The 24,801-nt window shown below is 40.1% G+C and overlaps 2 protein-coding genes across 4 annotated transcripts in view; one reads left to right on the forward strand and one right to left on the reverse strand.

Moving 5' to 3' along the window:
• Positions 1-6,855, forward strand: part of RP9 (RP9 pre-mRNA splicing factor) — a 7,594-nt gene extending 739 nt beyond the window's left edge. Inside the window, exons 3-7 of the mRNA XM_019616788.2 lie at positions 515-545; positions 1,312-1,441; positions 1,775-1,866; positions 3,157-3,218; positions 5,469-6,855. Of these exons, the coding sequence (XP_019472333.1) occupies positions 515-545; positions 1,312-1,441; positions 1,775-1,866; positions 3,157-3,218; positions 5,469-5,643 (490 nt within the window). The 3' untranslated portion in view covers positions 5,644-6,855. The remainder of the gene's footprint in view (positions 1-514; positions 546-1,311; positions 1,442-1,774; positions 1,867-3,156; positions 3,219-5,468) is intronic.
• Positions 6,856-14,023: 7,168 nt separating this feature from the next.
• LOC104911574 lies at positions 14,024-21,510 on the reverse strand. 3 transcript variants are annotated; one of them, XM_019616674.1, is made up of 6 exons: positions 21,053-21,510; positions 19,722-19,886; positions 17,099-19,039; positions 16,056-16,181; positions 15,403-15,525; positions 14,024-14,321 (listed from the first exon to the last, which is right to left on the reverse strand). In XM_019616674.1, exons 2-6 carry the CDS (start codon positions 19,867-19,869, stop codon positions 14,284-14,286), a joined length of 2,376 nt encoding a protein of 791 aa, XP_019472219.1. In that variant the 5' UTR covers positions 19,870-19,886; positions 21,053-21,510; the 3' UTR covers positions 14,024-14,283. The 3 variants fall into 3 exon arrangements, with proteins under 3 accessions (XP_019472219.1, XP_010711351.1, XP_019472220.1); XM_010713049.2 differs by lacking the exon at positions 21,053-21,510 and adding an exon at positions 20,755-21,026; XM_019616675.1 differs by lacking the exons at positions 14,024-14,321; positions 21,053-21,510 and adding an exon at positions 20,755-21,026 and having other exon boundaries at positions 15,398-15,525.
• Between the last annotated feature and the right edge of the window lie 3,291 nt (positions 21,511-24,801).

The raw sequence follows: 24,801 nt of genomic DNA on the forward strand, positions 1-24,801 counted from the left end.
GCCCCGTGGGTCCTGAAAGCGGTGAGAGCGAGCCTTTCAACTCTTAACCTTTCCAGCGCTCTGCTCTGGGGGCTTTGCTTGTCACCAGTTGGTCAACTCGGGTCCCCGGGGCTGAAAACAGGGCAGAAATACACGGGTAGCTTGCCTGCGCGTGTCTAGCTGGGAGATCTGTAGAGCCCGTTTTTATACGTAAGCTGGTCTGTTCTATTTGAGGAGCTGACAGGAGGCCTGATGGCGGCTGCAGCTCCTCACAGGGAGCGGAGGGCAGCGCCGAGCTCCCCGCAGAAGCATTCATAGGAGATGAGTGCTGCAATATGGCAAACGCACGGCAGTTTGAGAACACGGGGTCTCAGCATGCTTGCATCCCGCTCTGCTGCAGATGGTTACTGATGAAGTAAAATTGAAGGGAAAACGGGAGGTGAAAATTATAACTCCATCCCACTGAGGTACTGTATTTTGTCAATGATTTGTTTGTGCTGAGCTACAGAGTAACAACATTTCTATTGCTTTTCAGCTACGAGAAACCTCCCCCAGGGCTAATTAAGGTTGGTACCTGTACTGCCGTACATCTTTAGCTTTACAGGTGACTTTCAGAGACTGTCTTTTAGCCTTAGTATCCTAGTTAAAGGGACTAGGATACCTATATAAATCACAGAGACAATTGCTTCCTTATTTGCAAGCGAACCTCTTTGACTCCTTAAATCTCAAGCAAAATGCCCGGAGTCAAATAGGATGATAGTGGTTCCTTCACAAAATCTTAGAACAGAAAACTAATGTAGTACTTTGGGTACACGGAAATCATGGATGGTGAAGCGTATTTTCAGTTTGCGTGGCTTCTTTTCAGGATTCTTCTCCATTGCTTATGTTCAAAATACTTGTGTAAAAACGCTTTCATAGTGATTATTGTTGTTGTCGTCGTCAAATGTATGTAATGAAACCATAATCTGGTGTTTTTAATCCCCAATATACTTCTTCATGTTGTTAAGGCTATTTCTAATTCTTATGTTTTGTTGCAACAAAGAGGAAGTCTCAGCTTCTGCTAATTTTTCAATTCTATCATTTATTGAAAAAAATTGCTAGAATAAATGGAGAGGAATAGAAGTAGTATGTCCAGAAAATCTGAACTAGGAAAGGGCCAGGGAGAAAGACCCTTGTTGTGTTGCAAGAAAAATAAACGTTAGAGAAAATAGTTTCCATATTAAATGGAGGCCTGTACACTTGGAATATTGATTCTTACAAAGGTGGGCTGTTCCTGTTGTTGTTTTTGTTTGTTTGCTAAGGTGATGATATTGTCTTTATCTTCTTCCATAGGAGGAGGAAACAAAACCAGAAGACTGCATACCTGATGTACCAGGCAATGAAAGTGCACGAGAATTTCTGGCACATGCCCCAACAAAAGGGCTTTGGATGCCTTTGGGAAAAGAAGTCAAAGTTATGCAGTGTAAGGCTGAAAATGTTCCAGATGTCACTGGATCTTCATATAGCTGTCTTTTTACACTGAGGGATGGCAGGATGTGTGGTGGACAGATGACAGGATCCAAATAGTTTGGCATCATGTTGATATAAGACAATGAACAGATAAATGCAATAGCCTTCTGTTTTATGGAAGCTACATTTATCAATGTAACACTTCTCTCCCTCTCTCTTTTTTTTTTTTTTTCCAAAACTGAAAATATTTTCCATAAGTATGCTTCGTTAGGTTTTGTTTAAATGCTGGTCTGGCTCAGAGATGCACTTCACTTTTGCTTTTTTTTTTTTTTTTTTCTTTCCCAAGGTTGGAGGTGTAAACGCTATGGACACAGAACAGGGGATAAAGAATGCCCTTTCTTTATTAAAGGCAATCAGAAACTGGAACAATTTAGAGTAGTGAGTACAAATGCTGCATTATTATTGCTTGTATTTTTGACATTGTTGATGAATACTATTGTAGGTGAAGAGAAGCCTGATAGATGATGATCTGTTAAGGACTTTTCCTCTGTCTCTAGTTCAGTATAGAGGCCAAAAATCTCCTAATAAAGAAAAAGCTACAGATGTGGTTGGATGTTTGGCTGCTTTATAAAAAAATCTATTCTGCAAGAGGAAAATAATTAATATTTAAATTGGAAATCTTCAAGAACCTCTTTCACCTGTCATATTCAGTCAGTATTTACAGCATCAATTTTTGTAATAAAACATAACAGATATGTTTAGTAAAGCCTGAGCTGCCTGTTACAGCTGTTTCAAGCCTTCTGCTGTTACTGACCAACCATATCATGAAGCCTATTGTCTAGGTGTGTAATCCATCCATTGTGTGCTATTCTGATCTTTTGCTATGTGAGACTGCATCTTTGTTTTTCAGATTCTTTCAGTGTGGCTTCTTTTGCTTTGCACTGTTAAAATATATTTTAAGTTATCATCGCTTTGTGTCTTATGTTTTTCTTTCTATCTTTGAAAAATGGAATCCAGGCTCTTTCTGTCCAGTAAGAATGCTGCTGCAAACAGTTTTTTGACTCATATTTGTGACCAGATTGCCTCTATTCTTCTTTTTTTTTTTCATGCTTCTCTGTTGCATGTTGTGTTATGTCAAGGCCCATTATAGTCCATTCCCACCATCTTTCATTTGCTACTGAAATTTAAATTCCCACCTTGATCAGCATCTGATACCATTTCTCTGTCTGTTTGTTTGCTGAATCTTCCAACAGAAATGATAGCCTCAATTCTTTCTGTTGCATTCTTGCTTGGCATGAACTGGCCTTAAATATCTGCAAGATTTGCTATCTTCCTTCACAACTATCTTTTGCTGCAATGCCTATTCAATTTAAAAATAACTTGGTTAAGAAGCAATAGTAATAGTACATAGTACATAAGGGCAGTTCCAATTTCCAGTACATAGCAACTGTATTGCCATGTGTTTGTATCAGGTGTTTTAAAATATGCTGTCAGAGTACTGTATTTTGAACTCTATTTTGAATTTTGATACTCTGTTTTGAACTTCAGTATTCCTTCTGTGTCTAGCTAGCCATTCCTACAATATATGTTGGGGACCTCTTAGTCAACTGTGACTGGAGAGGAAAAGCAGTAGTATACCTAAGGAGAGCCTCCTTCATCAGTGATGTAACTAAGTAAGAAAGTAAAAATCAGTCCACATTAATGAAGCTCCTGTTTTTCATTTTAAAGGCACATGAAGATCCAATGTATGATATAATAAGGGAAACGAAACGTCATGAAAAAGAAATGAGGTAAGTGTGCCTCTGCAGTAAAATGCATTTTCAGTTTGATTTGATAACATGATTCTGATTTAGGGTTTGTAGTTGAAATGCTGATATATTAACCTCACCAACCAAACATTTTTTAATGACAGTTTCTTTGTATTATAAGAGATTAATGCATTTCTGCTTTCTCAGTAATCATGCTGCCTACTTCCTGCCTCTTTAATAGCTTCTACATTTGTTCCCAGAACAAAATTCAAAGAGGAATCCTTCATTTATACCATAACGTTTAGGTACTTGGATCTTATTCTGTTTTAGGTCTAATAAAAACATTTTTTTTCATTGGCTTCACTAGTTGTTTTTATGTCAAGAATCTTTCAGTAGACAGGAAAGGATGGTTTTAGGAAGTTAGCTCTAGGCACCGAATTCTGTTCCTTATGTGAGGTCATTGTTCAGTATATACAGCAAGTATCTCTCCACATTTGTCAGGAATTTGTGAAAGCTCAAAGAAAGAGTATTTGTCAAAGATACCTCTGCATCTGCCCAGGCAGCTTCATTGACATCATCTCTTTATCAACAGGACAATTGCTTTCTTGATATTATAATCCCAGTATGCACCTTTGTGTGCATAAAGTTAAAACTTCTTACAGTGGTTTGGTGATGGCTTTTGTCTCTGTATTCTGTGCTTAATTAAATTACACTGACTGCTCTGAAAGTAATGCCTCCTGTTTTATTATGTTGGCCACAACATCAGAGGTGGATGTTGGTGGTATGGCAGTAGAGACTGACCCTTACAACCGATATTCCATTACACTTTGTTGCTGTGAAACTGATGGCAGCAGAGAAGCAGTTTGACAAAATGGTCTGACATAGAAATGCATCTGAAGCAAAGGCGTGGAATTGAATTTCTCTGTGCAGAAAAATTGACACCCACTGATGTTCATCAATGCTTGCTGAATGGTTACGGAGATCAAACAGTGGATGTCAGCACAGTGAGGTAGAAGGTGGTACGTTTCAGCAGTGGTGACGGTGACATGAAAGACAAGGCGCATTCTGGACAGCCATGCACAGCTGTCACATCACAAAATGAAGAGCATCTCGATCAGTTCGTCCACATGAATTGGCATATTAGAACCAGGGAGCTGTGTACAGAGCTGAACGTTGCCTTCAATGCACTGGAAACGATGGTGGAAACTTTAGAATGTTGCAAAGTTTACATCAGGTGAGTCTCATGAATGCTCACACAGGAACAGAAAGAACGCTATGGAAGCTTGTCAGGATCTACTGAACCAATACAAGACTGAAGGTGACAGTTTCTTGGATTGCATCATTACTGACAATGAGACATGATGTCTACACCACTACAAGCTTAAGTCAAAATGATAGTCTGTGGAGCAGAGATGTGTGAACTCCCATCAAAGAAAAAGTTCAAGATGCAGCCGTCAGCAGGTAAAGTGACATGCACTGTCTTTTGGAATAGGAAAGGTATAGGTAAAGCTTCTGGATTTTTCTGGGACCTGGACCAACCATCAACTCTGATGCTATATTGTAATGATGACTAAGCTGATGACTGGAACTTCTATAGTCACGCCAGAGAAGAAGACAACCCTTGTCTTGCAACATGATAACACCATGCCACATTCCAATTTGAAGACCATGAAGCATGTTGCCAGTCTTAGATGGTCTGTCCTACCATGCCCACCATATAGTGTGGATTTAGCACCTTCAGATTTCTGTCTGTTTGGGCTAATGAAAGGTGGACTGTGTGGGTAAAATGTTCACAGCTACTCTGATGGCATCATTGCTAGGACTCCTTGGGTGCAGATTTAAATGAGTGTGTCATGCAGGCCCTCATTCTCTGCTAGCAAAAAATGAATGGCTGATGGTGGTGACTATGTTGAAAGATAGTGTTTTGTAGCTTTGTAAAATTTGCTCTGTCAAATAGTTTTATTGTGCTCCTTTTAACTTATTGTAGTTAGTTTCTGTGGGAATAAACAGGAGGCATTATTTTCAGAGTGACTTATTTACATATTGTCAAATATGCTAGTTTGTGATATTCCATGGGATGGAAAGTTGTTGAATTAAACGTGTGTATCTCAAAAGAGGTTGTCATCAGTCTGAAAATTGTAATGGGAATTGTAATTCAGCAAAGAGTGCACGTTCCCCTGCCCTTTGCATGCAGCTTCCATTTCCCAAGCTAGGAAGGAAAGAGATGAAATTAGAATAAATTGTTACAAGGAGAGTCTGGAAAGGATTCTCACTCATATTTTTTAAACACAGGATACAGCAGCTGAAGCAGCTCCTTGAGGATTCCACCTCAGATGATGACAGCAGTGATGAAGATGATGAAGACAGCAGCAGCTCCACTTCCTCAGATAAACACAAGAAAAAAAAGAGAAAGAAGGAAAAGAAAAAAAAAGAAAAGAAGAAGAAAAAGAAGAGAAAGCATAAATAATCTAAATCTAATGAGAATGACTGATAGCAGTCATTGTATGCTCATTGACCTCCCCTCACTTGTGAACTGCCCAGAAAGATCCAAAGAATTAGGAAGAAACTACTAAAAGGGGCTTTTTAAAACCGAGACATACAGATGGATACAGGTAGCATCCTTCACTGGCTCTTTTTTCTACCCCTCTGCAGTGCTGCAGCCAGAAAAAGGAGAGCTACACTGAACGATACACAACCATACTTTTTTTTTTTTACCATAAAACTTGTGCAAAGCATTATCCAACTTGGTCAAATTGCTGTGACTGCCAGCAGAAAGCCATCGCTACCATGGTGGAAGAACTCAGCAGACTGTCTGCTGAAGCATGTTTTCACCACATAGTCATTTAATTATATACAAAGCCTCATTGCAAGTGGGCTGCAGTTTGCACTGCACTGGCAGTTCACTTACAGTAAGGTACTGTTTAATTTTTTCTGCATACTGCCTGTGTTTTGAAGTCCACTGCACTTAACTTGCAGCTGGGGAAATAACAAACACTGCTGAAGGGGGAAAAATGTCAATCAAGGGAATTGGAGACAAAACCAGAGTGAGTTTTTTTTTTTTTGTTAGCAAAAACTCAGTGTGATTGCAGTAGACACAGTTCTATGATACCTAGAGCATTCCCTAACCTCTAAGACTGTGAGCCAGCTGTGATGATGCTAGATGCCAATTTTACTGTTAGGGGTTGTTTTTGATTATTTAAAAAAGGGAGTGGTGATTCATGGTGGAAATGGGAAAAATGCATTTCTACATATACTTCAGTATCAGTTGTTTTGATACATTTGATTTTTTTTTTTCCTTTTAAAAAGGCTTAAGGAAGTGAATTCCAACTTATGTTGTATGTTTATTAGAACTATTTCATGTAGTAGTATTGTATGAATCATCCCAGAAGAATATAAACATCTAAAGAAGTTTCCAGACGTGCTTGTAAGCTACAGAACAGTAGCAAAGAACATGTATTCTTCCCTTCTTCCTACTTACAAGTTCTTTCTTTTAAATGATGTTCCAAGATAAACTTGACTGGAACAATTGAGATTGTGGTAAGTTGTTAGAGTAAATTCTCTCTTTTTGAAAGAGATAAATGTACAGCAGTACGAAGCCGTGACTTGAACACCTAAATATTCATTGGTGCTCTGCAAAATTAAAAATAGAATTGCTCTGAAAGGAGTAGGTAAGATCTGATCTCATTCAGAACTTAGTCTCTGTATTTATGCTTATATTAAAGTACAGTGAACATCAGTAACCAGTACCAGCAAAACCAAGACATCATACACTCAAGTGCACTTCAGTTTTTTGGTAGTGTGTTTGTTTTTTCCTCCTTCACCCAAGACTTTGAAAGAGAGACAGGAACATATTAAAAAATGTGTTTTTTCCCTTCTGCATATCTAAGCTGTTTAGTAAAAACAAAACTCCATTCCTTGCCAGTCATTCACAATATGAGTGAAAGTAAGGTAGACAAGACCTATTTAAAAAAAAAAATCCCTCAATCACATTTGAGACTTTACATCTTTAGTAAAGTCAGTGAAAACACATTCATTGATAAAGGAGTTGAACAGCTTGCAATTTAAATATTGCTATATCCTGGCAACCTTAGAAAGAGTATTTGAGCTGAAAATGAGCTCCAAGGAGAGGGACTTTAAGGCCCTTGTGGTTAACAAGTTGGCCACTGAGTGTGCAGTGTGCCTTTGGGGCCAAGAACACTAGTAGTATCCTGGGATGCATCAAGAAGAATATGGCCAGGAGGTCAAGGTCAGTTCTCCTCCCCCTTTACCCTGATGAGGCCAAGGCCACTTGTGGAATACTGTGTCCAGTTCTGGGCTTCTCAGGTCAAAAAAGATAGGGATCTTCAAGACAGAGTCCAGCAGAGGGCCACAAAGATGATTGACTTGAAGCATCTCTTGTATGAGAAAAGACTGAGAGACCTGGGACTATTCAATCTTGAGAACAGAGAGGATCTCGTCACTATTTACAAATATCTAACTGCAGGAGTCAAGTCGATGGGGCCAGACTCTTTTAGGTGGTTTACAGCAATAGAATAATGGGCAACAGGCAGCAACAGGAACACAAGAAGTTCCGTACAAACAAGGAAGAACTTGCTGTCAGAGTAACGGAGCACTGGAGCAGGCTGCCCAGACAGGTTGTAGAGCCTCCTCTGGAGATATTCAGGATCCATCTGGACACCTTCCTGTGTTACTGTGGTAGTGGGGTTGGACTTGGTGATTTCCAGAGGTGCCTTCCAACCCTTACAGTTCCCTGTATCAATTTCACCCAAGCAGTATCCTTGGGTGAAATTCCTTAATTGTTTAGTTTGTTTCCAGAACTTGAATGTTCTGGTGTTGTTCTGTCTTCCAGTTTTATTTACCACATCGTTATAAGTGACTCCAAGTAGTTGATAATACTGATACAGAGAACTGATTTAAAGCTCCTGGTTCTTCAACCAGAAAGAAGATTTAACAGATGCATGCAGAGATTTATAATGGCTTGATTCTCCGTTTTATTCCATATGATGCTAAGAAAATCCGTGTTTTGAAAGCACTGGTGATCAGACAGATGCTGGAAACCACAGCAAGTAAAGCATAAACCTGACACATTCCAAAGAATTCTTAGTGAGTTTGAGTAGAACAGGGGTAACCCAAGATGTCTTCTGTTACTCTAGCTTTCATCATTTAAGATTCTTCTGGAGCTTGGCTTAATTAGAACAAATTCACTTCCCCCTTGTTTCTCATCCCATTTGTTGGGAATGGGTCCCTCCCCTTGGTCAGCTCAATAGAATTTTGCCTACGAAAATCACAGAATCACCGTGGTTGAAAAGACCTGCAAGATCATCCAGTCCAATCAACCTGCTATCACCACTACTACTCACTAAACCGTGTCCCTCAACACAAAATCCAAGTGTGCTTACTTTAAACAATCCTGAATGATTCAGTACATATCAAATGCAATTTAACATTTTATTTTGAGATACCAAATCCTTGCTCTGCATCAGACTAAACATCTGTTTAACCCAGTATCTTCTTCCACCCATGGTCAATGCTTAAGAAACAGAGCAGGATAAACCATAATGGTATTTCTGTTACTACACACACAAATCAGATTGCTTGAAGCACAGTACTTTGAATCACAGATTATATTTTAGTTAGTAACCCCTAGTAGATTTTTTTTAAATACCCAATCATTTCTTCAAAAATGTATTTCCTTCAGCAAGAACCTCCTACAGATTATACAGATTAATTATTAATTAACAGAGAAACATCACTTGTTCATGGGTGTCCAATCTTTTGGCTTGCCTAGGCTGCACTGAGTGAAGAGGAATAGTTTAGGGCTGCTAAGTCGCTCTGAAAGTAATGCTTCCTATTTATTCCCATGGAACCTATAACAGATTAAACGAGTACAGCAACACTGTTTGATAGAGCAAATCCTTAGCTACAAAACCCTATTTTTCAGTACAGTCACTACCTTTAGTTATCCATTTTCACCCATGATGAACAAGAGCCTGCACCACACCTGTAAAAATCTGTACCAACAGAGGTGACCCATTGTCACTTTCACCACTAAGATGCACCACTCACAGCCTCACATCCACTGGCCTCCCTAAACATTTAGCAAGCAACAATGAATGTCAAAAGGTGCCTTCCCCCTCTTACCCCCTCCCCTCCCCCCCAAGAGGAATTCATTGCCACACCTTTGCCTGGTCAGCACTTCCACATCAGATGCCTTTTGGTCAAACTACTCCTCTGCTGCCATCTGCCACATGGCAACAATATGTAATGGGATAATGGTAGGAAGGTTCAACCTCTACTGCCATACAACCAGTGTCCACCTCTGATATCATGGGCCAACATAATAAAATAGGAGGTTTTACTTACAGAGCAGCCATCTTAAAATACATACTATAATTAACATATGAGTAACAAAACATTTTTACGTTTTACTGTTTTTATTACAACATTAAAGAAAAATAACAGAAACAAAACTAGAGGATTATCTGACCATTTTATGGAACTCGTACATTGGTTTGGTTTGATGACAGTGGCTGCAATGCCCAGTGATTTCTCAAGGTGTTCAGAGATTTTTGATGAAGTTTTGCTCTTCCTGTGCATATTTGTCCTTAACAGTTGTTCACAAATATGCACATTGCCAAAAAGCAATGACATGAATAAGGTGTGATTTAAAGCAAGAAACATTTCTCTCTGATCAGTGAGGGCTTATAAAGGTCTGGTAAAGAAACAATCAGATTGAATTGAACATCTGACTGCAACTTCATACATTACCAGCAAGTTTTCAAAAGCAATGCATTTATGTCAACTTGGAATGGAGTTGCAAACAAATTGATTTCCGCCCCTCCTCCTCTTGAAGCCCATTCTCAAATTCTTGTATCAAAATAGAAAGCACAACTACATATTTCTCACTGCTCTTGAGACTGTGTTTAGCCAATATATCAAACTGCACACAATTATTTGCCATAAATTGTGTTAGCAGTGCCCTGCACCCTTCTTGTGTCCCAGTTTCAGCCCAGACAATGCCAGTCTTGCAGCACTGTGCTTGCTGTGAGTGATGGGTGCACACCCAGCCACTTAACGGGGAAGAGCCACAACAGGGGTGGCCACATTGCAGGCCATGCTGGGCCACAGATCGGACATTCCTGCCCTAATACTTACACTGGTTATTTTCCCCACATCATACTCAGTTATATAAATTCGAGCTATTCCCAACATACAGATTTTAATAAGTGTCTCACCATTAAAGGAGGGCCAGTTTCAAAGTTAAAAATTTAGCACGCCCTCAACATGGTAAGGTTTCTAGTAGCAGTAACTAATGTGAGGGCACTGAGAGAAACATAGTGCATTTAATCATTTCACATTTTAAGCAGTGCCAAAGCTAGTATTTAAGAGATTCTAGCTCTTTAAGAAATACGTAGACTAGAGATAAATTCTAACACCTGTTTTAGTAATGGAAGATGGTTCAATCCAGAAGTAACTCTAGGAAGCAGGATAGGAATCTGTATTCCTGAAAGATGGACTAGCCTTATTTATATCTCAGCACTGGACTATTCATTTTCCAGTAAAGGAACAAAATTATTTCCTAGTCATTCCTGCCGTCTTTATAGTGTTTATATTTGAAAGTTATACTGAAACTTGAGTTGTAACAGTAGCATGAACCTATTAATCCCATGGATCTAAACAAATGTGAACTGAAGCTGATTTACAACTCATTGGCAATACTGCTACAACTAATGATTTTCAGCTTTTGATATGATTAATATTCCAAACCAGTCTTTTCAGAAAGAGTACTTCAGTGGTAATACAGACACATTTTTTTAACCATGAAATGACCCAGGTTTTAACATTTCTGCTTGAGATGACCAACGGCTGTGAGTCAGTCAGAGAATCTTTTAAGTAAATAAATAAATAAAACATTGGGTTTGTTGTTGGTTTTTTTCCTCCCTCCCTTAAAATGTAATTGTTTTAACCTCTGAATCTTGTCTGCCTTCTATTATTTTAACAGAAAGGCCTGTTATTAATCTCTCCCAGTATAAGGTAGAAAACAGGACATTAAGAGTGGAAGCTTTATGCCACACAGATGCTATAAAGTCTAAAATTAAAATATAGAATTAAAATCTGACAAATTAACATAACCACTGGCTTCACTTAATGGTCACATTCCACCCACTTTGCAGAGGTTGCATTTAGCCACAAACAATGACTTAGAAATTGAGTCACATCCATTACATCTGTCCAACACAACGCCTGATATGGCATTTTCAGAGGCCCCTACTGTTCACTACTGCTCTGCCAATAAGTACATAGTTTCTTCAGCTGTCCTTCAGTGGATGTTGCAGAAGGCATGTGAATACTTCAGAGGCCATACAAAACTGTTATGGCTTTAAGCTTACAGAAGTGCTAGCACCACAGTTACTCATCACTAGGCAATCTTCACAGGGAACAGAGTTGACACATATGCTTATATGCATCTACAACCAGAAATTGAGTCTGAGATAGCACAGACTAGTTATCTGAACAAAAAAAAGGCTGGACTTCAATTCACAGCCTTTTAAAACACAGTTCATAGTTCACAACTTTTCTAAGCCACATCCATCTCACCCACTGGAACATTAAATATAGTTGTAAGCCAACTGACTTAAGACGGAGTCCATAGATCATCTATGCCACTGAGTGAAGAAAATGAAGAAAAAGCCAAGTAAGAGATACAGTTTTAAGACCACAGTACTAGTTCTTTGGAGCACAGCACACCAAACATATATAACACTAGTGCATTATTTTTCCACACAGTGCCATGTAAATGATCCCTTCTGCTACTTCCTCACATCTTCCTGGGAGCCATTATCACCCAGTTCTAAACTGCTTTTTACATCTGGGTAGAATGCACACAGACTGATACCAGACCTGTAAAAGGATGGACTAGTATGATTTTGGGACTACCTCTGGAATATCAGTCACTAGTTCCTTCTACCTGCCAGGTCACAAGTATTCCGTTATCAGACAAGATGGCAAACAAATCTGTCAGCAGAAGCTACTTAGTACTCAATTTCAAAGCCACGCTCAAGGGGAAAATGTCAACCTTTACCTTAGAGGTCTCAGCTACAGTCATTTAGTCTTCAACTTGAAGTAATTCTGCTGCTAACTCTTGCCACCACAATAAAGGTCTAACCCTCTTTCATATACTAGATAGGTAAGAGCACAAGTTTCCATACTTTTCAGAGCAGGGACAGTATTACAGAAGCTCCATGCCTGAAAGAATTCTGTCCCCCAATTTACTGAGTTTCTGATGCAATGGAGGTTCTGTGCAGCATAAAAATTTGCTATTTTCTTGTGATGTACTTAAGAGGAAAAGAAAAACAACAAAAAGCAATCTGCACCACAGCTGAGTTCTTTCTCCTACTACCTTGGGAGTAAAGGCTATAATTACAGTAGCTCTTTAACAGAGGTTTCCACAACTGCTATTAAAAAACAATAGCCAAGGGACAATTGAGTAGTGGAGACCTCCCCTCTAGGTTTGTGCAGTTTCCTTATCTTTTTCTCACTGCCGCTTTATTTGGGAATCAATAATGGCTTTGTGTTTTATTTTTCTCACAAGGTAATACTAGCTTTCTCAGAAGTGAAAAAGCTCAGACATTTTTGTGCTATGATTAGTCTATTTCAGTTATTTAGAAGTAGTTTAACAAGAGATCTAGTTTTATCACCTTAGTTTTACTGGAGAACTTAGTAGCAATGTGCCAAAGCCAGCATGAAATTTTACAGGAGTTTTTAAGAACAGTGTTATGCCTCATTCCCTGACTTGAACTTAGGGGCAAAGTAAGAGTCATCAGTAACATCTCTCCAGGTCAGAGTCTCTACAGAAAAAGAGAAGAAGGAACATAACATCAGCACAGTGTTTTAGCTTTAGTCCTCCAATCATACCTTTGAGAGAATAAGATGAGGAACCATAGAATTGCTCAGGTTGAAAGAGACCTTGAAGATCATCAAGTCTAACCGCAACCCAACCGTACTACCCTAATTCTAACATCCCACCACTATATCATGTCCCTGAGCACCACATCCAGACAGTTTTTAAACATATCCAGGGATGGTGACTCAACTACCTCCCTGGGGAGCCTATTCCAGTGATTAACAACCCTTTCTGTAAAGAAGTTCTAGATATCCAAACCTAAACCTCCCCAGTGCAACTTGAGGCCATTTCCCCTTGTCCTGTCACCAGTGAGAAGACCAATCCTGCTCTTACTGCAATCACCTTTCAGGTGTTTAAGAAGAGCAATAAGGTCTCCCCTCAGCCTCCTCTTCCCCAGACTAAAACAGCCCCAGTTCCTTCCTCATAGGGCACATTCTCCAAGCCCTTCACAAGCCTTGTTGCCCTTCCATGGACCTGCTTCAGCATCTCAATCTCCTTTGTATATTGAGGTATCCCAAAACTGAACACAGCACTCGAGGTGAGGCCTCACCAATGCCAAGTACAGGGGCAGGATGATTTCCCTAGTTCTGCTCACCACACCATTCCTGATACAAGCCAGGATTCCACTGGCCTTCTTGGCCATCCAGGCACACTGCTGGCTTATATTCAGCCATCTATCAGTACGCCACTGCAAGTCACGTTGTAACTTACATATCAAGTCAGTAGTTGACTTCATACAGCTTAAACTGTAGTCCTTTATACTTTCACAGAAAAAAAAAAGCAAACAGACAAATATGCAGCCAATGGAAGATAAACCTACAGCTATGCACATATCACATAGACTAACCATGAGATGACACTGACAGGCTTTGTAGTCCTACTGACCTTAAGGACAGGGCAGCAGTAACTGGCGTGTTGTAATAGTATGATGAGGATATGCATGCATCAGTAATTTTTATTTCCATGGAGACTTAAATGCACTTCTATTAAGTTTATTATTTAAATAGTGGATGCATTAGTTACAAAAAGTGACTTAGTTTAGTGTTAAATACTTACTACAGTTTAATTGCAGCATCATAAATATGGAGGACATTTCTTACCCTTGAAGAGTGCACAGCAACTTACAAAATATACAAGAAAATTTACTTTTGGTTTCATGCAAGCTTATGATATTTTTATCCCCTCCTGCCCCAATATTTGCAGTTATCTTCTCTTATAAAGAGACTTCCTTGCTCCACGCCCTAAAGGAAAAAAAAAAAAATAATGGTTAAGGTACACACACTCTGAGTAACACAGGTCAACTTGCTTCCAAAGGAAGGCTAGACACCGATGACTGCCTTTTCTTATTGCAGGAAAAGATGCTTGTGATTGAAATTACAAGTATATACTCAAATGCCCAGCAAGTTAAATTCTGCAGACATTTTGCAGTCCAGCATCCTATCTCTGTAACAGATAGGCAGGAGTTTCATATCAAACTTAAATTTTCAGTGTGCTCTTGTTGAACAGAAGGCATCCAAGATTCACCAACTATTTCTGAGAAAAAAAATATAGAGGTCATTTAGGATTACGCGAGTTTTCTGAAAGCTCTTTCAGGAAAAGGTCAACAACTAAAGATTACACATCCATGTTTAGTAAGACTTCATGGCTGACACCAACTTTGAGTAACAGGATTGATTTCAGTCAAATCTGTTTCAAACACTGAAAATACAAGGAATTCTAATACTATTTAACATTGTGTTTGCTTTGACAAAAGAAGGTCTCATCTTAAGTATTTCCCAACTAAACATTTAGGTTAGCTTAGCTTATATTTAAGTTATGCCAAACTGTTCTTAAGGAATTAAGATCTTTTAGAGGGCTTCTTGGTATATACTGGTCCATTTCAATTTGTAACTTTCTGGACTCTCCAACAAATGCAAAAAAAAAAAGCATATTGGTTATTGAATCTACAACTAGCAACAAGTCCCTACTTAAAGTTGTTAAGAATGATCTATATGCATTTATGTTGAATCGAGATACCTATTTTGATAGAAACAGACCTGTAGCTTAAAGACAGCAAAAAGTGACACAGGAATCAAGAGTTAAATAAAATACTTTGAAAAGCAACTAGACGAAAGTAGTGTTTCTCCTTAGAGTTAAGGAACCTGCTCAGTCAGCGCTACAATAACCAGTATTCAGTTACATTCACATTCCAAGCTTGAGTTTTACTTTAAATTGACTTTGTTATTTGCTATTATTTCACAAATAACCCAGTGATCTCATTATATCAATGGACACATTACTCCAAGATAGTAATGGGCAAATGTTTGTAAGAATCCTACTAACCTCTGCGTACGCTCCTTTTAGGCATCTCCCACACTTCCACTTCTTCCACCTCACATCTTGTGTCTCTGCGTTTTAGTGGGGGCTTGCCTATTCTCTTCTTTGGTTTAACCAGAGGTGGGCAGCCTAGATAAACACCAGTTGTATCTTGAAGTCATACAAAAGCAAATTTAAGCTCAGCTTTTCTCCATTGTTTCTAGTGCTTCTCTTTCTCCCCTGTATACACTACTCGGTACCTATTCCACTGGCAGATAGAAAGTAGGATGTACAGAAATCACATAATATCACTTGTCAGGATTAGGAACTACCACTGCGTATGCACTTAAGAGATGCATTATTTGGGTGAAAAATTAATACTCCAGTTTATGACAAAGAAGCTTTGCACAAATAAGGGCTCTGTTTGGCCACGTAACATTCAATATTTCCCATAGTACCTTTAAATTATCTTGCTCTAACGTACCACTATCTGCATATATTTGAATTTAAGAAGGATATGAAACATCCTGAGATGTATTGGACTGACAGCACACTTCAGCAGTAACAGAAGAGTTAGAATTAGTTTCCTTATCTTCAAATCTTACCAAAACAGTAAGTTTACTGTGTTTTATACTACACTGTCTGGCTATTTCATAAAGCAAACACTGAAGAAAATGTACCTTGTTCTTTGCTCTTGGCTTGGGGTGAGATACTACCATGTATTTGTCCAGTGAATTTGGGTTTAGCACCACTTCTAATCCAATACTCTTCAGGTGGCATCCCCACACTCTCCCTCAACAGTCTTCCTAATAGAAGAATTGATTAAAAAACAAAAATCAGTATTCTTGCTTGCTAATGTTAATACACTGTTCAATCAACCAGACAGTTTGCCAGAATGCAAAGCTAGCCACTGAATCTTAAGAGTCTTTCGGAAGTAAGAACATAAGTTTCTGTAGACCACATGACAAAAATTGCAGAAAAAGAACATTACCCACACTACTAGAAGTAGATCCTCTTTTAGATGCTTTTCATAGTAAGACTATACTAACCAGCAGCCTCTCAGTGTACCAGTTATGAACTTCAGTAATTCTGCTTATTCTCACTTCCAATTAAAAGTAGATACTAGTAGAAATTGGATTAAGTAAATAAAACTTTCCCAGATCAAGTTTAATAGTTTCACACTGATTTTATAAAAGCACAGCAAAACTTTGTTGCTAACTGCAAGACAGCAGCCAACAAAAATCAATAGTTTGATGTTCTTGCAGAGAAGGGAAGTTACACAATGCATGGTCATGGTCATCAGATTACAAGGAATTTAACCATGTTTAATCTACCTAACATCATCTGAGATGGAAGGTCAAGTCTGTTTAAATTCAAATCCTACGTTTCAAAAACATCATTAAACAATGGTAAACAAGTACAATTAAATTGACCTTAAGCTTTTCAAATGAAAAAGTTACCACTAAGGTCAGGAAGTTAAGCCTATTAGTCTAACTCAAAAGAGTTTACAGCTGAGTTCTCTACTGACTGCTTTATCATTTTTTAATTTTCAAACAGAAGAACATCTGCCTAAAAAATAATTCTGAAGTACTTCTGACTAAGCCAGACTGAAATTACGTTTGACTCCCCCCACCCCCAACTGGTTCAGTCTACAGTTTGCAGTTGCAATTGTGTCCTTTAAATTTTCTACTAACAAGCACCTTTTTCTTAGTACTTATCTTACCTCCCAAGAATTTCTGAAGTGTTCGCTTGTGTTCAACCTCTTCTCTTCTTGCCATTGGCCTCTTTCTTCCATAATACCCATAGTCACTATATACAGCTTCATCTTGTTCTTTCTCCTTTGGTTTGTAAACAATGCCGATGTTTTCACCAAACCTACTCCTAGTTTTTATCTTCTCTTGAGCAGGCCAGCTAATTAAGTGAGTTGGAAAAACATTTTTTGGTGGCTTCCAAAGCATCCTTTGGCCAACTTGTCGGTACAAGTTCCCTTTACTTGGCATCAAGATTCCATATGGAGCAGCTTCTTGAAAGAAATACTCTATTTCATCCACATCATCATCTTCATACTCCTCATCTTCTTCATCTTCATCCTCCTCTTCTACCTGCATAGAGTATTCTTCTGAGTCCTCAATTTCTGACAAACTCTTGGCAGCTTTTTTCTTGAGAGAACAGATTTTTTTCCGACTAGAAGATCTAGGAAGGACTCTCAGCCTTCTACCTTTGCTGGAAGCCTCTTTAATCTTCGTGGTTGAAGAATTTTTGACATCTTGGCCATTCAAGCTGTTCACCTGCTCCCTTCCTATCACTTCATCTTCATTGAGGGACCCACCACTTTTAATTTTCTCTTTCTCCAAGCCCTCTGTACTTTTCTGGAAGGTGTACGTGCTTTTCTGAAGCACATAGTCAGGTACAAAATAAGACACTGGGGCGTTATCAATGGACGAGCCATCCTCCCTAGAGGACATGTCATCAGAAGAAAGACTAAGTACACTTTGACGTTTCCTTTGTGGCAAACACATGTCATAGCTGTAGTTCGCATCCATATTATCCAAACAAGCCAGCCAGCTGTTAGAAGGAACATACTTCTCAACTGATTCTTCACACCAAATACTTCTATCTGTTTGACTTTCATTGTTAGCGCTATGGCTTAGATTCAGCTTTTTCTGCTGAAAACTCAAGTCACTCATTACCTCCATACTAGATGGAAGCAATCCTGCTTGTTGAATAAAGCTGGACTCTTCTTGAGAAGCTTTTGAACCTGTGGATCTTTTAGAGCTAGATTTCTTAGTTACTAGCACATCCTGTCTTACTGCTGGTTGGTCTATGGTAACAGATCTTGCTAATTCTGCTAGTTGTACTGCCATGGCTTCACCTGGAGGGGATTTTGCCCGCTGACCTGTAGTCACCTGCTTTTCTGCATCCAGCTTCACTTCATTATCTTGGACATCTTTTTCTTGCATAGTTTCAACGCTCTGTTTTGAAGAGAGGACAGCTTTTCTCTCATCTATGTAAGTTCCTGGCACCAATTTCTCCCCTTCATGAGGGCCATATATCATTCCCTCACATGAGCTAACAGAAAATAAGTCACGCTGCACCACATTCTCTGGGACTGGTTTACCACTTGCCACATCATACAAAGGAATAGTTTCTTTAAAGGACTTCCACAGTTGAATAGCTGGAGAGCCATTTCCGTATTCTATTCTCACCTCTTCCTTCTCAAAGGCATAGCTTCCAGTAGGAAGATTTCTATACTGTGTAGAGCTGGAAGGACTATTATGAAACTCCCTGTCTACCACAATGGAAGATCCAGATAGATCTTGTTTCTCTGAAGTACTTTCAGTCTCTGTACCTATACCAGAAGAAACACAGGCCATATTTCCTGCATCACAACCTTTCGTTTCTGTATGGGTATCTTGATGCTTTTTTTGCTTGTTTTCAGGCTGTCTAGGATCAGTCTGTGTTTCTTTTGTCTCTGTTTTTCTCCCAGGGGAACTGTAGTGTCTAAATCGCGTTGCATGATAAAACATGGGAGAGGGTGGGGGAGCATTAAAATAAGGCCTTCTGTTAATTCTTGCATGCACTGGATGCTGTGGAACAAAAAATCCAGGGTACTCATGGAGTGCAACAGAATAAAGCGGAAAATATGGATGTCCACCCCGGAAGCCTATATAATTAGAAACAAAAAAGAAATACCTTATTTTTGAAACAAGTCACTCTGATTAGTAATTGCTCACATACACTGTGACAGCTATGAGATCAGGCACACAGGCAGTTAAAGCACGCCAGTTATCAATATCCAGAAGCAAGTCTTGTAGAGAACGCAGAGTCTTCTGCATTACAGAACAGCTTATCTGGACAACAATACTTCAGAACAGAGCTTAGTTTTACTCCCTGAAACATGCTATTTTGCTGCTTTTTGTTCGCTTGTTGCCTCTCCCTTCTTTCATACATTGTTCTATAACATCATCATTGCTAACAGAGTTCCAGATAGAAATTAACATAAGTATACTATTTACAAGATGTATTATGATATTGTAAGTTCTCTTTCAAATTTGTATTTATACATACCTAAAACATATGTATGAAGCTTACACAAAAATATTCATTTTTAGTCATATTTAGAGCTCTGTATCCATAACAGTTACTATCTTGCAGAGTTCCCGTTCTCCAGAATGAAATGCTTTTCAAAACAGGCAGGCCACAATTGGTTAACATTTCTGAAATTTGTTCCTTAACAAAACAATCTTTACATTAATTCCCCTTTAAACTCACAGGCAGCTTTTTAAAAGCACATTCCTCCACTCTAGGAGTAGTTTACTACTTCAGATAGCTGTCATTTATCTTACCTGGTGCAGGCACACAGTATGGATTGTACGTATGGCTGAGGTACCATGGATGTTGAAAAGGTTGTTGCGCTGTTGGCTGCGCATAGAAGAAGGGTCTTGAGTGGTTTGTGGAATACGATCCACTCTCTGAAGCAGGTGCAGTATTCATTTTTTTTTTTTTGAACACTGTAAAAAAAAAGAGAAGTGACTTGGATTAATCACCGTAAAACATATGTGACTTGATGATTCTTATGCTCTATCAGAATTCAGCAGACATTTCTCTTCCTATCTTCATTTCTAACCCAGTGAAACAATATACTTCTTAGAAGACTACTGTCATCCGTACAGAAGTTAGAAGACTAGTGCTATCAAAGTTATTACTGTCAAAGACTCTAGTTGCCTTTTGATAAGTAAGCTTTTATATATAACTTGTAATATTAGTACTTGAAGTTAATCTCATAACACATTTTAAAACCACAGTAACTTCAAGGTAGTCTTGCATACATATAAGTAGTATTTTCACCAGTTTAGCTTTTGGCCAATTGGTCTTGAGCAAAAGATAAAAAAAAAGGAGAACAATCAGGTTTTGTATTTCATAAAGAAAGCACTTCTAGATGCTATCACATATGCTGTATTTGTGATCACAACAGAGCTATTGGCTCAGAGTTCTTAAATTAAATATACACAATAACAGCAGTAGTTAAATAATTCAGTGAAACCACACTTCCTGTGCTTAAGGCAACAACAACAGAAAAAAAATCCTAAGAAAAACTCCTACACATGAGCTCACATTCAGAGCCACACAAGGCTCACAAAACAGAACTCCCATACTTAGGCATTTCCTCAGTTAAGAGATTCACTCATACCAACCCAGTCAAGTAGTGTGATATTGTACAGCTTAGAAGCTGGAGTAAAAGAACACAAGGAGCAAGGAAGGTCTCTGGGCTACACAGAAACAGACAGCTACTCAGCTATTTACATTTACAGAACCTAAATACTTAAGAAACACAGAGAAAAAAGAAGGTTAAAAAAAACAAAACAAAACAATTCTGACCTGTTACAAACTAGCATACAACTCAGATCTAGAGTTTCAGAAAGCCCTCAAGAGAATTGGAGCCCTCTCCAGTTTCCATCCAGAACAGTCTGCCCAGCTTTTTCAAGCACCAAAAACCTACAACCTTCTTTTACTCAATCAGGCCAAAGAGGGCCAAAGCAAAAAGAAGGTTAAAAAACAAAAAACAAATCCTACAAAAAGCCAAGCTGCTTCTCCCCCCACTAAAGCCCCTCAAAATTAATGTCCTTGCTGCTGCTACCTCCAGCCCAGCAAGAAACTACCTTCCTCCTCAGCTTACCCTCTTTATGGGAGGCAGCTGCTGCTTGCCCACTCCCTCTTCCACCTGCAGCTCATTTGGCCATGATGTGGGTCCCCTTCCATCCAATGGAAGGCAGAACTGAAACACAAGGATAGGAAAAGCAGTAAAAGCTTTTATCCTGCAGGAAGAAACATGTTGGTATTGTTCCCGTGACTGGAATTGTGTAATGGATGGCTATAAGTCCTTCAGAAGGGATAAGCAAGGAGGGAGGAGGTGGTGGTGTGTCTGTCTGTGCTAGAGACTGTTTGAATATTGTTGATCTCAGGGCTGGAAAGGATAAGGCTGAGTCTCTGTGGGTAAAAAATCAGGGGGAAGGCCAACAGGGCTGACATTCTGGTGGGGGTCTTTTATAGACTGCCCAAAACAAGGAAGAGATGGACGAAGTATCCTACGAGCAGCAGGCAGAAGTTGTGCAATTGTCAGTGTTCTTATGGAAGACTTCAACTTTCCTGATGTATACTGGAAATATAGCAGCCTAGGAGGTTTCTAGAGAGTGTGGCAGACAAATTCCTGATGCAGCTGGTAATAGAGACTACTAGGGGAGGTGCCCCGCTAGACCTGCTGTTCACAAACGGAGGATTGGTGGGAGATGTGAAGTCTGGGAGCTGTCCTGGCCAGAGTGACCAGGAAATGGTAGAGTTCTCTATTCTTGGTGAAGTCAGGAGTGAGGTCAGCAAAAGTGCTGCCTAGGACTTCCAGAGGGCAGACTTTGAACTACACAGGGCAGTGGTGGGGAGAATCCCTTGGGAGTCTGTTCTGAAGGGTAAAGGGGTCTGGGAAGGCTGGCTGCTCCTCAGGAAGAAAGTCTTAAAGGTGCAGGAGCAGGCTGTCTGTGCTGTAAGATGTGCTGGTGGGGAAGCAGACCAGCATGGATGAACAGGGAACATTTTGTGAGGCTCCAGGAGAAGAAGAGTCTACCTCCTGTGGAAGAAGGGATGGGCAACTCAGGGAAGGTACAAAGAAGTTGCTGGCATATGCAGGAAGAAAATTAGGAAAGCAAAAGCCCTGCTTGAACTTAACTTGGCCATGGTAGTAAAAGACAAAAATGTTCTACAAATAGATTAAAAGTAAGAGGAAGACTAAGGAAAATCTCCATCCTCTACTGGATGTGGTGGGGAATGTGAACTCTGAGGATAAGGAAAAGGCTGAGGTTCTCAAGGTCTCAAGGGCTTCTTGACATCTGTTTTTAAAAGTCAGACCAGTTATTCTTGGAGTACTCTAACTCCTGACCTGGAAGTCTGGGATGGGAAACAGAATAAACCACCCACTATTCAGGTGGAAACAGTCAGAGACCTGCTACTCCATGTGGACTGTCATACGTCCATGGGGCCAGATGGGATCCACCCCAGGATGCTGAGGGTGCTGGCAGAGGTGATTGCCAAGCCTCTTTCTATCGTCTATCAGTGTTCCTGGTAACCAGAATGGTCCCAGAGGACTGGAGGCTTGCTAATGTGACTACAATTTACAAGAAGGGTTATAAGGAGCTGGAGAGCTACAGGCCAGTCAGCTTGACCTCGGTGCCAAGAAAAGTTATGGATCAGATCATCTTGAGATCACATGGCATGTGCGGGACAACCGAGGGATCAGGTCCAGACAGCATGAGTTCATGAAATGCAGGTCCTGCTTGACCAACCTCATCTCCTTCTATGACCAGGTGATCAGCCTGGTGGATGAGGGAAAGGCTGTAGACATAGTCTACCTAGACTTTAGCAAAGTAGTGTCTCTCACAATATTCTTCTGGGACCCAGAGAGTGGAGGTGAATGGAGTTAAATCCAGCTGGCGATAAATCATGAGTGGTGTTCTGCTCCAGTGGGGCTGGTCCTATTTAATATCTTTACTGATGAGCTGGATTAGGGGATTGAATGCACCTTCAGTAAGTCTGTAGATGACACCAAGTTGGGTGGAAGTGTTGCCCTTTAAAGGACATGCTGAATTGCTGGGCTGAGGGCAATGGGATGAAATTTGACAAGACCATGTGCCGGGTCCTACACTTTGAGGTCACATCCCCAGGCAATGCTAAAGGCTTGGGGCAGAGTGGCTACCTCTAGTGCAGAGGTAAAGAACCTCTACTTGAGCCATTAGTGTGCTCAGGTGGCCAAGAAGACTGAAGGCATCCTGGCTTGTATCAGAAATAGTGTTGCCAGCAGGAGCAGGGAAGTGATCATCCCCCTGTACTCAGCTCTGGTGAGGCTGCACCTCAAGTACTGAGTTCAGTTTTGGGCTCCTTGCTACAAGAAAGACATTGAGGCCCTGAAGTGTGTCCAGAGAAGAGCAACAAAGCTGGTGTGAGGTTTGGACCAGAGGCCTTATGAGGAGTGACTGAGGAACTGGGATTGTTCAGTCTGGAGAAAAAGGAGACTCAGGGGAGGCCTTATTACCCTCAACAATTACCTGAAAGGAGGCTGTGGAGAGGTAGGGGTTGGCTTTTTCTCCCAGGTAACTAGCGATTGAATATTAGGCACTGGAATGGTTTGCCCAGAGAAGTGGTGGAGTCGCCGTCCCTGGAGGCGTTCACAAAATGTGTAGATGTGGTACTGAGGAACATGGTTTAGTGGGGAAATACTGGTAGTAAGTGGACAGTTGGACTAGATGATCTTAGAGATATTTTCCAACATTAATTATTCTGTGATTCTAAGAAAGTTAGTGGTCTCATCTGGCAGTTATTTAACCTCCATCCCTAAGCCGCTTCAATATACCTCAATTACAGCATTGGAAATGTAATTAAGAAATAATGTGTGTTGAAGGGAAGTATTACTAATCTTCCAGTTAAAACTACTATTAGAGTTTTTTGTTGTTGTTTTTGTTTTTTGAGGAGAAGAGGATGGAAGGCAGAATTCACAAGACAAAATTTACACCATTTTTTAAAGTTTTTTATCACCTACTTGGTGATATTACCTACTTGGTAAATTTTTATCACCTACTTGGTATTGACTAAAGGGAACAATGATCTTCCATACTAACACAGCTAAGTGGATTGACAAATGTAGTGTTCTTTCTGTGCGAGCAAGGGAAGCATTTATTCCTTTCATATAATCTACCACGTACAGTGGATTATTAAATTTTGGTTATAACTTGACCCTGTCCTGGGCCTCAGAGGAGATGTGGTCAACATACCCTACACAGGGTCCCGGGGAGAGATAGCAGAAGGTAGGAGCACAGGGAGCGTGTGTGCAAGCAGCGGGTGACTAGAGGCAAACAGAGATATGGCTGCTTGGAGGGAGTTGGTGTTTTTAATCTGGGAAACATTTGTTTCTGTACTATTCAGATTAAGCTTGCCTGCTTGCTGTAAGATGTGAACTACGACATGGGCTGTGTATGGGAAGGATGACTGATCTCAGCAGGCACACCGTGTCGTTTCTGACAGGGGCTTTCATGTGCTGACCGTTGGTCGCCTGTGTGTCTCACAGTGCATCTGGCATGCTTGGAATTCCCAGCTCATGCATTCACCGCAAAAAGCTTTCGCCCTTAAAGGGAAATTCCCAGCCTTCCTTTCGGTGGGTAAAGGCTGTGGAGCTCAAACGGAAATAAATACAGCACACAGCAGGGGGGGTTGAAATTCGATGATCATTGCGGTCCTTTTCAACCCAGGCCGTTCTATGAAGTACATAGACGCTCCCTGGTTTCCCACGTATTCCCTATCGGGATATGTTTTATTCTCGTCGGACCACACGCCAGCCCTCGCCCCTGCTGCTTCTCCCGCAGCCAGGGCTGTCGGGCCGGGCGGCGG

The sequence above is a fragment of the Meleagris gallopavo genome, chromosome 6, assembly GCF_000146605.3.
Source record: "Meleagris gallopavo isolate NT-WF06-2002-E0010 breed Aviagen turkey brand Nicholas breeding stock chromosome 6, Turkey_5.1, whole genome shotgun sequence".
NCBI classification, from domain to species: Eukaryota; Metazoa; Chordata; class Aves; order Galliformes; family Phasianidae; genus Meleagris; species Meleagris gallopavo.